The sequence below is a fragment of the Vombatus ursinus genome, unplaced genomic scaffold, assembly GCF_900497805.2.
Source record: "Vombatus ursinus unplaced genomic scaffold, bare-nosed wombat genome assembly UNPS02008996.1, whole genome shotgun sequence".
NCBI classification, from domain to species: Eukaryota; Metazoa; Chordata; class Mammalia; order Diprotodontia; family Vombatidae; genus Vombatus; species Vombatus ursinus.
Window position 1 is genome coordinate 8387760 of NW_020948774.1, and position 12758 is coordinate 8400517.

A 12758-nucleotide genomic window follows, 5' to 3' on the forward strand; every position below is an offset into this window, starting at 1 on the left:
TTTCAGGTTTATTGTCTTATGTGTGATTTTATTAAGTATTGTGCCAGTTCTTTACACATATTACATTGTAACAAAAACATTCAATATTCTATAAAATTAGACAGTACACAGGTATGCATTCTAATCTGATCAAGAGTAGAACTATTCCATTTCAACTTGCTTTTGATCTTTATAGTTCTTTATACTTGCTTCAAATTTGTTAAGCACATGTTGACAGACATCCATGAGCTCATTAAGGCCTTGTCGAAAGGGTTCAACAGCTGGAAGACCCCCTTTAGTCTGGATGCGAAAATTAATTTTGCTTTCTGAAGGATGGGTGATACTGTACCCACAGAACTCCACTTCTGGGTTCTTCATGATCATGTAACGTAGAGAGTTTCCTAGTGTATGGTCCTCATCATACAACACAAATGTGACACAGTTTCCGTCTGTTCCAGCAGCTTGGACCATTTCCAACACAGGTTTCCTTTCCCCTTCTTCCACCATATTGACCTTTAATGAAGGCTTCCTTTTATTTTTCAGTTCATTTCAATGGTCTGGCACACTGGTCTACCTCCAACTGCATATACAAGTAAAATATAAAATGTTAAAATAAAAAACTGCTTCTGAGCTAAAATATACCCCCCCATTCATACCCCAAATACAGAACAAATATAAAAGCTAGCATTTACACACAGCCTTTAATTTTGGAAAGTACTTTTACAAATATTAATTTGCTCCTCAAAAAAAACCTGCTTATTATCCCCATTTTAAATTAGAAGAAACTGGAACTAAGAGCTTAAGTGCCTTAAGCATACAACTAATAAAGTTATGAGATATGAACTCAGGTCTTCTTGACTCAAAAGTCCATCAAGCTTTATCTAGCACCAACTAGTTGCCCTCTAAAACTTAATCTTACTACCTATTTGCTAGCAAATGCTTCTCCTATTTCCTGAATTAAGGAAGCAGTAAAGTGTAATGTAATGATTAATAATTTTAGAGACCTAAGCCCTGAGTTCAAGCACTGGTTCAATCACTAGCTATGTGACCTTGGATAAGTTATTTAGTTTCAGTAAAAGCTTAGTTTCTTTATTTGCAAAATGGGGATAAAATATTTTGGAACCAAGATCTCTCTTAATTACTGCTGAATGTAAGTTCTGGTTCAAATAAAGGCTGAGCTGGAAAGACTTTCAAGAATGATATTGGCGCCAGAGCTAAGTTTAGGTAGTACAGAGACAAGATAAAGCTATATAAATTAGTACGGCATGGTGTAAGTGGTGATGTTTATGTAATCTAAAAACTTTCTATCAGCTTATTTGGCTTATGAGGACTTTGCTGCATTATGACACAAGCAAAAGGTAGGCATACCCAGCTTCCTTCAGAAATCTTATATTTATGGAAACGTCTGCCTTTTTGGCCAAAATCATCATCTTTCTGCAACTGCATTAAAGGGAGAATTACATATCTTACAGAACCAAGATTATTCCAACAATTCTAGGCTTACAGTCTTAGAACTGAAAAAGTTCAATTCCCCTCATTTTGCTGATAAGTAAACTGAGGCCCAATGACTTTATATTACAAGCAGTTCTCACTTTATACAAACGGACCACTCTGCAGACCCCTATGTAAAGTGAGAATTTGCCTACAGGTGTAGGAAAGCAGGAAAGGTATCCTGCACCCATGGTGAGAGGGAGCTGGCACATGATTCGATGACGCCATGGGGGCCAGTGACAGAAAAGCAAGAATAGGAGGAGGAACACATTGGGGGTGGGGGGAGGCAGGCATGTGGGGGCTGGACACAGGAGAGAACGGGTAAATGTGGTACCCAAGCACAGATAGGACAGACACTCAGCAGGGTAGACATGCAGGCTGAGCAGGCTCCCTTCTTGGGACTGAAGGTTTCAAGCCAAACCCTAGATCCAGCAGCAGTGGCCTTTTTGCATTTCCATTCTGCTTTCACTTGGTAGGGTTTTTTTTTTTGGGTGGTGGTGGTGGTTGGGGGTGGGAAGCTGCTGAACAGAGGGGCAGGAGTGAAGAGAACACAGTACTGTACAGTAAAGTTAACATTGATGGTTTTTTGGAATGTGAATTTCTTTCAGAATCCTTTACATAAACAAAATTGTGTAATGTGAATTTATGTAAAGTGACAACTGTACTTGTCCAAGGTCATAGATATTAAAGGTCTGAGGCTTAATTTAAACTCAGGTCTTCCTGACTCTAGGTCCAACATCTATCCACTGTGAAACATGGCTGCTTGGCCTTATGCTGCAATGTCATACAGCCATATAATTTTAAAAAGGCTTTATTGAAAATCTTTAAGCAAGACTAGATGACCACTTGATAAATACGTGGTAGATGAGATTCTTGTTTAAGTAATGATTAAACACTACAGTAGTTCAGTAACAACTGACAAGCATGCATATGCTGATTCTTCCTGTTGGTCAGGTGTTTTGGTACCTACCTGGGGCTTACCTTGCAGCACAATATTATCACATTAGAATTCTTCTGTGGGTAAGAAGAGAGAAAACCACAATTTACTTCATCGCTTTGAGGCTTTTGTATGGAGTGTATTATATCTCACACCAACAATATTTAGTGCGTCAGTTAGCTATAATACCAATCTAGTCCCTTTCCCCTTGGAGACTAGGGAAAGAGCAGCTCTGGAACCCGCCCTTCCCCTACCCACACATTCTACCCCAACTCACGCTGGCTTTCTCCTCAGAGATAGTGGATACTTTCGTATTGTATCTATCAGTGCCTTCCAGCAAGTTACATGTAGATAACCCATATGGATATACATATATTAAATGGGCATACATCTTACACATTAATATAAGGCTTATACTCATTATCACTTTAAAGAAATAAAAAGCCAAAATAAACAAGATTCAAAAATTTGTAAATAGGCAGCATGAGTCAATCATGCCTTTCTTTGCATACAGCAAGCATAAATTTCACTGAAGCAAGGGTTCCTTGACTGAATGTGTTAAATGATGTCAGATCTTTTTTATTTGGATGAATTCTTTTTTCATTAAATTAAATTCAAAGCACTATATGCAAATTACAAAATTCCTTTAAGTATATTCCTTTTTGCAACGCTTTGTTAAATTACTTATCTTCTTTGAAACTAAATATAATAATTACAAATACAAACTACAACCAAGGTAATTAAGTTCACTGGGGCCTAGAAATATATATTATATATTTTAATCAATGTATAAGGCACAGTGTAGGCTGTCACATACTATAGACAAATACGGCTGCAGATACCTCTTATATGATAGTATCTCTATTTTTTATGAGTAATTATATTTCTCCAGTCTTTTACTCTCTGTGTTTTGTAGTGCTCAATCTTTTAAAATTTCTGCATACTTTCTTCAATCGCCTAAGGAATGAACCAAACAAAAAAGTTTTGACATAAAATTACCTTAGCCATACAAATTCAAAATCATGATGAAATGAAATGTGTGGATCATAACAGAGGGAATCTTCTGAATAGCTGATCTGTAAAGAGATTTCTATTTAGTAGGCAACACAATTTTATTTCACCATTAATGCCATTTATAAAAATCATCCTTTCAGTGACCAAAACGTTTTTACCTTATAACCTGGAGATCCCACTGCTAGGCATAAACACCAAGGAGGTAAAAAACAGAAATATTTAACACATGCCAAAATATTTACAATCTCATGTAACAGCAAACAAAAAACCAAACCAAAGGTTTTGTTCAACTAGGGAATAGCTTAGCAAATTGTGCTATAAAAATGCAATGAACTATGATTGTGTAATAACTGGGGAATATGAGGAATACAAGGATACATACACAGATAGAACAGCAACAACAACCAAAAGTTGAAACTGAACTCTGTAATTACAATGACCAAGCCTGGCTCCAAAGAAGAGACATGACTGCTATGATGACTGGTTTTAATGAATTGCTTTTTACTCTTCTTCTCTTATTCTTTGTCTTAAGGGACAGTTCTGTGGTTGAGGGAGGAATGAAGTGTGAATTGAAGACATAAAGCCAAAAGATCAACAAAAATGAAAAAGATACTTTCTAGTTTGAATTCAACTTGGTCAGATGAAATCGCTGAAATTCCTAACTTTTTTTTTTTGATTAGGCAATGGGGTTAAGTGACTTGCCCAGGGTCACACAGCTAGTAAGTGTTAAGTGTTTGGTCTGAGGTCGCATTTGAACTCAGATCCTCCTGACTCCATGGCCGGAGCTCTATCCACTGCGCCACCTAGCTGCCCCAAAATTCTTAACTTTTTAAGTGAGCTACAGGATGGTAAATCCTGTCTTCAAACTGTGTGCATCTTAAGGTATTAGATATTTCCTGTAGGTAATTTTTGTTTGTATTTCATAGTTTTTCTATTTATAATTATATTTACACACAATGCATGCATAATATATTTATATTCTATTTATAATACTAATTCCTTCTATAAGGCAAGTCAATAAAAATTATAATTACTAAATTTGATCAATTCCCCTACAAAAATCAAAATTATATTAGCCACATCAGGAAAAAATAAATATACTAAGACAATAGTAGGAATGAAATTTTTTAAAAAAATTTTTAGCCAATTGGGGTTAAGTGACTTGCCCAGAGTCACACAGCTAGTAAGTATCAAGTGTCTGATCTGAGGCTGGATTTGAACTCAGGTCCTCCTGACTTCAGGGCCAGTGCTCTATCCACTGCGCCACCTAGCCGCCCCCAAGAATGAGTTTTTAAAAAATTGGGTTCAACTACTATTTAGTGAACACATACTATATGCATAGTAGACATTACCCTAAATTCTATGGGGAATTCAAAGCTAAGACAAAGTGCTTGTCCAAATTAGCTATAATCTGAAAGGGAAGATAAGACAAAAGTCAAATAATTTTATTTGGAAGAATCCTGGGAACCTACATTTCCTATAAGTAGTAGGTATGATACAGAGGTAGAAATACCACAAAATCCTAGGGTCTCTAGGCAAACCAGACTATTAGCTATCCTCCTTAAGTATTCTGCTCTCCCCTGCCCACTTAAACTCTATCCAACTTTTAAAACCTTGTTCAAATGTTAGTTGTTGAAGGGAGAGACAGAAAGAACATGAAATTTGTAGTACAACATCCAAAGCCTTGGGGAGTTCAAATCCTGCCCCTGACACTTACTGGGCATGTGACTCTGGGCAGGTCACTTATCTCTTTCAGCCTAGTTTTCTCATCTGTAAAATGAGTATAATGAATAACACTCTTAGGATTGTTGTGAGGATCAAATGAGATAACGTATGTACAGGGATTTGCAAACCTAATGTGGTATATAAATGTTTGCAATTATTATTATTACTACCGGTGTAACCCTGGGCAACTTAAACTTCATGGGCCTCAGTCTCCTCACCTGTAAATTAAGGGGGTTGTACTAGATTGCCTCTAAGGTACTTTTCAGTTTCAAATCTGTGATCTTATGTCTGTCAGTTTAAATTAGCCATATTTAAAATATGTCACTCCTCAATTCTCAAACAGCACTTTGGATGAAGTGCTCTGAACAAAGGCATTTTATTAGTGTTAAATGGAAATGACCTGAAAAGTGAGTAATGGTTGTAAGTATCTCAATAATATGAAGAACTTATTCTTCTATTACATTATTATGTGGTTTTTCTTTCAAGACAGGTATTGTTTGCAGTATTATACATGATCATCAAACTGCTGCTAGAATGCTCACACCTGTTACTGCAAAATTTAAATCCCACTTTTCCTGGGAATTTACTCTAGGTCAGAGTCAGGCTGACTGGTACAGGGCTGCACCCAGGTTTCTGGGATTCAACCACACAGTAGCCTTTTCCCAGACCATGTGCTAACAATGGGCCCAAGATTTCCACACCAGTCCTAGAAACAACTGGGGTTAGATCCAAACCTGAAGCAACTGCTGAAAAGATTACCTATAAGAAACTGGAAAAAGGAAACAGTATTCTCATTCAAAAGTCAGGAACTTGGTACTTCCAGTTTGCTGTGATGAAAGCCCTGAGGGAAGAGAAAGAATCAATGGTGATTTGAGAAGAAACAGTTCCATCAGATGCTCAGCCTAACTGCCCTTGTCCCTCCCCTCCAATCCCTCAAGTTTTGGGATTAAAATATGGAAGCTGTCTAATTTCAATGTTCCAATGATACCCTTAACCCCTTCCACTTAATAACCTTTTCCCTTCAACATCAAACTGTGGTGCAGTAGATATGACTATTACTTAAATAGACTCAAAGGATTTAGATTAATATGGAAGGTCCTTGGAGATCATCAATAGAACAGTTTCCTTCCTTTTACAAATGAGGAAATGGAGACACAAATTTTAGATGACTTGTTTAAATATGACTTGGTATAAACAACAGAGCTGTGATAGGAAATCCAGATGTTCTGACTCTAAATTGGGAGCTCTTTACACTATATTACCTTTCACCCCTTTAAGCCTTAATTTCCACACTGGTAGATGGTGATGACAACTCATGTTAATTTACCATTCACTATCTTCACAAGAGCCTTGTAAATTAGGTGACACTCATAGGATTATTTTTTGTTTAGTCACTTTTCAGTCACGTCTGACTCTGTGACCTCATTTGGGGTTATCTTGGCAAAGATTATTAGAGTGGTTTGCCATTTCCTTCTCCAGCTCATTTTGCAGATGAGAAAACTGAGGCAAAAAGGGATTAAATGACTTACCCAGGGTCACACGGCTAGTAAGTGTCTGAGGCCAGATTTAAGACTTCCTGAATGGCTATCTATCTACTGTCATTACTATATAATCAAAGACCAGTTAGCTAGGTGGCCTAGCGGAGAGGGGCTGTGGCTGGAATCAGGAAAGACCAAACTAAAAAATCCAGTCTCAGATACTTTCTAGTTGTGTGACCCTGGGAAAATTCACTTAATCTGTCTGCCTCAGTTTCCTCACCTATAAAATAGGGTAATAATAGCACCTACCTCTCAGGATTGTGTGGACCCAATGAGATAAAAGGTTTTGCAAACTGTAAAGTGTTATATAAGTGCCAGCTAGTATTTTTAGAGCTGGAAACCATCTAGTTTACAGGTTCTTAATTTTTTGTGTCACTGGCCCCTAAGGATTCCTTTAAAGAATAATTATTTTTAAATGCATAGGACATATAAAGTTAAAAGAGAAAGAAACTATATTGAATAAAAACGCCGTTTTTTCCCCTGCAAGTTCCTGCACGGGCCCCTTGAAATCTAACCCGGAGCCAAGGCTGGATTAGATCAGGGTTGCATTTGACTAACGAGGTAATGAGAGCCACGGTCTGGTTCAGGACACCACCGAGAGCTAGCTACATGCCCGGATCCAGGACTGAGTCTCCTTAACTTTATTTTGGACTTAAAACACACAAAAAGGGAATTTCCAGCACAAACTCCACAAGGGACTCCGTGAAAGTTCACTTCTTACTGCTTGCTTAAAATAAAAAAAGCGTTATCCTAGACTCCGGCCGCCCCTTATTTCAGAACTGTCCTCTAGTCTGCGCTTCCTTCCAGACCTCGGCTCTTGGCAACAAACAGCGACGGCCTCATCGCCCCCTCCCCCATCCCAGACGCCGTTCCTGAGGCTGCGGCCCCAGGGAGCCCCCGCAGCGGGCGGCGAGCCTCGCAGCCCCAGGCCCCGGCTCGGCGCGGCCTGACGAGCGCAGTCCAGCTCGAGGGAGTGCGTCTCGCGCGGGAAGCCCCCCGAGCCTCGTTCTCGCCAGGGAAGAAGGGAGAAAAGCGCTTGCGAAAAGTCCGCCATACGTCGAACTACCTACCGAGGAAAGGGGAAGGTCAAACCACGCCACTCGGACAGACGGAAGCCAACGTCTAGTTGATGGGGGCGGGGGGAAGGGGCGTCACACGAAGGGAAAACAGCAGCAACTTCCTGCTCTGCCGCAAAGAACGCGTCTACCAGGCTTGGAAGTAGAAACCGGATATCCTGTGGGGTCAGGAACTACCATAGAAAAGGGAAGGTAGAGCGCCGCCTAGGCCTTGAGGCGGGTCCTCCAGGGAGGTCTTAAAGGAGCCACACCTCACCTAGTGGCTGGAGTGGGAGGAGTTTGTAAATATGTTTTCCTCGTCTCGGTTAGACAGAGGAGGGAGTCGGGAAACGAATGGAGCTGGCGAGTGATTTGGTTCTTTTCCCAAATGCTGGGCGGTGCAGCCATGTCTAGATTAGCGTGAAGAAGGAATCCTAGGCAGGGGTCCCATTATTCTGAGTATTTCACATAGACTGGAACCAGTGGTCGTATTTTTACATAATTATGATTTCAAATAACGAGAAGTTAAATAGATACGACCACTTTACGGGATTACTAATCCGGGCAGAGAGGCAGCAAGATGGTGCTGTGGTGAAAAGACCTGAGTTCAAATTCTTCCCAAACACTACTAGCTGTGTGACCCTAAGCAAGTAACTGTCTGACTCAGTTTCCTCCTCTGAAAAATGGAGGTGATGATAGCACCTACCTTCCAGAGTTGTTGTGAGGATCAAATAAGGTAATATTAGCAAAGATATATGTATGTGTGTATATGTAGTATTTATATATATGTCCATGTAGCATATCTCTCAATTGGTACAGATTGATATAGATATACTGGCTTGCTATGTATCTATAGATAGACATATTTATATATAGATATCGATAGGTAGATATAGATATTCTACTTATTATAGCATTATTTAATTTCTCCAAAATGTGGAAGAGCAGAAATGAGAGTCTTAACTTAAAAAAAAATATTTTGAACTTAAACACTAAAAAAAGAACATTTCCATCAGAACATCACAAGTGATAACCGTGAATGTCCGTTTCATACTGCTTGCTTAAAAAAAAACCAAAACAGCATGTAATAAATTTCCTCCCACCCCTTATTTTCAAAACTGCCCTGCATGTCTGTGCTGCCTTTGGAACTTCCTTTTATTCTTTTCTGCGCATTTCTAAAAAAATGTTACAATCGCTGGCTTTTTTTTTTTTTGGTTGGCCTCACTATTCATAATCACTCTCTCCTATCCCCAACCCCAATTAAAAATGGAAAGAAAAAAAAACACCCCTGGCTTCCCTCAAAATGTTAGGACTTTCATCATTCCTCCCCACACCTCTGAGATGACCTTCAACTTGCACTTTTCTCTTGTTTATTAATAAAAAACAGCTAGGTGGTCACTTAGCCTTTGCCTCAGTTTTCCCAGCCATAGAAATGGAGATAAGAATAGCATCCATCTCTCAGAGTCATGGTGAGGATAAAATGAGATATTATTTGTAAAGTGCTTTTCAACCCCCAAAGAGCTGAGCAATACTGGTTATTATTGTTTGCGTATGGTCTTCCCCCATTAAAATCTAAGTTCCCTGAAGACTGCTTTTGGTCTTGCTTTGTAACCCAAGCACTTAGCATAGGGCCTGATCCATAGCAAGAGTTTAAAAAGTGCTCCTCAACTGAGTGACTAATCTACAATTATCCCTTCTACATTGCAACTTTCTCCATCCTGGTTTTGATATATTGTGGTCCACAGAAGCCTCAGAGGACATGTGAAGGCCAGCAGACAACACAGAAAAAGTTTAGAAACTTAGAAATGCATAAAATATAACTATAGTATTGTATAATATCAACATATTTTATCTTTTAATACCATAATAATTTAGACTTCTTCTCTGGTATGAAGGGTGGGCCAAAAACTTTTATGGGGATTTTCCAGATGTGGGGGCGCTGCCCCTACCCCCCAGGATGTGAAAGGCATAACTGTATTTTATGAACACCCCTAGAAAGCACCTTGTGCATTTGAAGTATTGTTATTTCTGATTTGTTCTGATGTAATGTGCCATCTTGTGGTACGCGAACCCAAAGGAATTACCATTTGATCTGTAGGCCTCTCTATCAAGCATTATAATCTTTATGACACTTCCAAGCAGGGCCAGCCTGCAACCCTATTCTTTTCTGTCTAAGATTACTCTCTTAGATTCATAGGATCAGTTTTATCACATTGGCTGGGGAGCTAGCCCAAACAATGGCATCATCAGAGCCAAACTGGCCAATGTGTTTTAATTCTTGCAAGGCCATATTTGCAGGAGGCTACTACAGTAGTAATACTGGGCACACAGAGTCCCTGATTGGTATTCCCTTACTTTGTGAGTCCCTTATAACATGAATTGTAAGTTGGGCTTTGTGGAAAAGATAAAGAAATGTGAACTAGATGGTAGTACAGTTATATGAAATTGTAACTTGTTCAACGGTCATATTGAAAAAAAAATGGCCATTGTCATTTTGTCTATAGTGTAGTGCTCCAAGAATCTATCTTTGCTTGGTCCTATGCTATTTTACATTTTTTCAACGACTTAGGTACAGATGAAAAGTTTATGCAATTTCAGGTGACATAATGCTCAAAGGGAATGCTGGATGAAAAAGCCAGGATCTAAAAAGATGTTGACAGGATAGAGCATTGGGCTGAATCTGATAAAATTAAATTCAGTAGAGATAAGTATAGAGTCTTGCATTGGTGTTAGGAAAATCTACTTCATTAGATCAGAATGGTCGAAGCATGGTTGGACACCAATTTGTCTGGAAAAGATCTGGAGCAGTCTGGGAGGGGAAGACTCTTAGAGTTTCTGGCCAGAACAGAAACAATTGCCATTTACAATCACTCTAAGCCATTAAAACCCAAACACAAAGGTGATGAATTTTTCATTCGGTGATTCACCAATTGATTGGATATACCCCTTTAGTTTTCCAGTTCATAGCCGTGGCAAAAGGAGCTGCTAAAATATTTTTTGTACATATGAGTCTGTCGTCTTTCTTTGATCTCTTTGCCTAGTGCTGGTTTTGCTGAGTCAAAGGGTATGCACAGTTTAGTGATTTGTTCAGCATAATTTCAAATTGTTTTCCAGAATGGCTTTACCAACAGTGCATTGGTATGCTTGTTTTTACTGTAGCCTCCCTAATAATTTGCCAATCTAATAGGTGTGAGGTAGAACCTCAGTTACTTTAATTTAAATCTCTAAAACTATTAGCAATTTGGAGCATTATTTTATATGGTTGTTAATAGTTTGGATTTCTTCCTTTGAAAACTTCAAGGTGACTTCTTTGTTGGGACACAGCCAGCATTGTCTCTCCTTCAGACTTTCAGGGCTAACTATTCTAGCTCCAACTGCAAAAATGACCCATAAACATGTACTTTCCTGGATGAGCCTGGGGCTGGATTTTAAGCCCTTGACTGCTTTTTCTTTCTTTTCTTGTAATTCCAAACATTGGGCAGGGGTTTTAGGCAAAAAAAACTTATGACTGGGTGTTATTTAGTCATTAGGTCCTTTGGGCAGGACTGAACTTAGACTTTGCGCCAGTGCAGTAGCCTCATCCCAAGAGGGCAGGGGATGAGGTGCATCCATAAGATATACCCAGTGTGAAGCAAGCACTTAGCACCCTAGCTCCAAGTCTCCTTCAGTTTAGGTTGTGAGGCTTGGAATTTCTGGTGGAGATTCATTCCATTTAGAGATTTATGGATGGGACACTTTCCCTGCAGGCCCTCTACTTCTAGGCTTTCGGCCTCCAATCTCTGAGGCCCCAGAAACGCTTGGCTTCATATGCTTCTTCTCCATGGAACATAGAACACATTTTTAAGTAGATTTGAGATGACTGCTTCTCAGGATATTGAAAAAGACATTGCAACTTAGGTATATCAGTAATGAATTAGATGTTCTCCGAGGTCCATTCCAACTCTGAGATTCTATAATTATTGAGGAGTGTAGTTTTCAGGCCTCCAGTTTTCACCACTACTTAAACCAGTAACATCTGGTCTCCATCTAGGGGAAGTAGATCATGCAGAACAACACAGGAGGCACTGGAGTTTTTTAGGCTCCAGCCTCTAACAGGTTCACTCTTGATCTGGTCAGACAGGAAGACAAGAAAACAACTTTGGAGGGGTTAAATAAGCTTACTTTATTCTAGTCTAGTCTCCTCAAAAGGGTTGCTGATGATGGGAACACCAACTCCTACAGCATTCCCTAATCACACTTCTCTCAGAGGCAGGTGAGAATGGTAGGAGATATGACTCCTACCGGTCCCCTAAAGCCTCAATGGGGGCCAGCTGCTGCAAACACACAGATTTCCCTCCAAGCCTTGATGGGAGCCAATGAAGGCAGGTACATGCATTACCCAAATCCCAAAATGGGTTCCCCACTCATTGACCAGTGCCTGCTTGCTTTATAGGGCAACAGACAAAGAAGACATATTGCCAATGATAGCCATGCAGGTTAACTTTAGTAATAGTTATGATTAACCTAGCACAGTGCAGGCGTACATTATGTCCTCTCTATATCTCTGCTGCAACTGCACAGTAAAAGTTGTTTTCAACCATAATTCGTGGAAAATATTATCTAGGAACCTGGAATCTAAGAAGGAATAACAAAATTCTCCTTACACACAGTAAAATCCACCTTACCTACACCACACTTACCATACCTGATAAAAGAAGTGGCAGTAAGCATTGGGCAGCTAGGTGATGAAGTGAATAGTGTGCTAGGCCTACAGGCAGGAAGACCTCAGTTCAAATCTGGCTTCAGACGCTTATTGGTTGTATGACACTGAGCAAGTCACTTAACCTCTGATTACTTTTCTTCAGCTGTAAAATGGGGATAATAACAGTCTTTTAAAAATGTAGTATTTTATTTTTTCCCAATTACATATAAAAACAATTTTTAACATTACTTTTTTAAAATTTTGAGTTTCAAATTCTTGTCCTCCCTCCCTCCCTGGCCTCTTCATTGAGAAGGCGCAATTCAATATAGGTTATACAT

The 12758-nt window shown here is 39.3% G+C and overlaps 1 protein-coding gene and 1 non-coding gene across 2 annotated transcripts; both read right to left on the bottom strand.

Annotated features, from left to right (window-relative positions):
- On the bottom strand, window positions 1-521 carry LOC114034540 (DNA-directed RNA polymerases I and III subunit RPAC2-like). The gene has a single exon (XM_027850279.1). It carries the CDS (start codon window positions 484-486, stop codon window positions 142-144), a length of 345 nt encoding a protein of 114 aa, XP_027706080.1. The 5' UTR covers window positions 487-521; the 3' UTR covers window positions 1-141.
- Window positions 522-5637: 5116 nt separating this feature from the next.
- Window positions 5638-5817, bottom strand: LOC114034546. Its single transcript, XR_003568117.1, has one exon.
- Between the last annotated feature and the right edge of the window lie 6941 nt (window positions 5818-12758).

Excerpts from the sequence above, each read along its gene's own strand:
- LOC114034540 (XM_027850279.1), bottom strand. The coding sequence starts at position 486 with ATGGTGGAAGAAGGGGAAAGGAAACCTGTGTTGGAAATGGTCCAAGCT.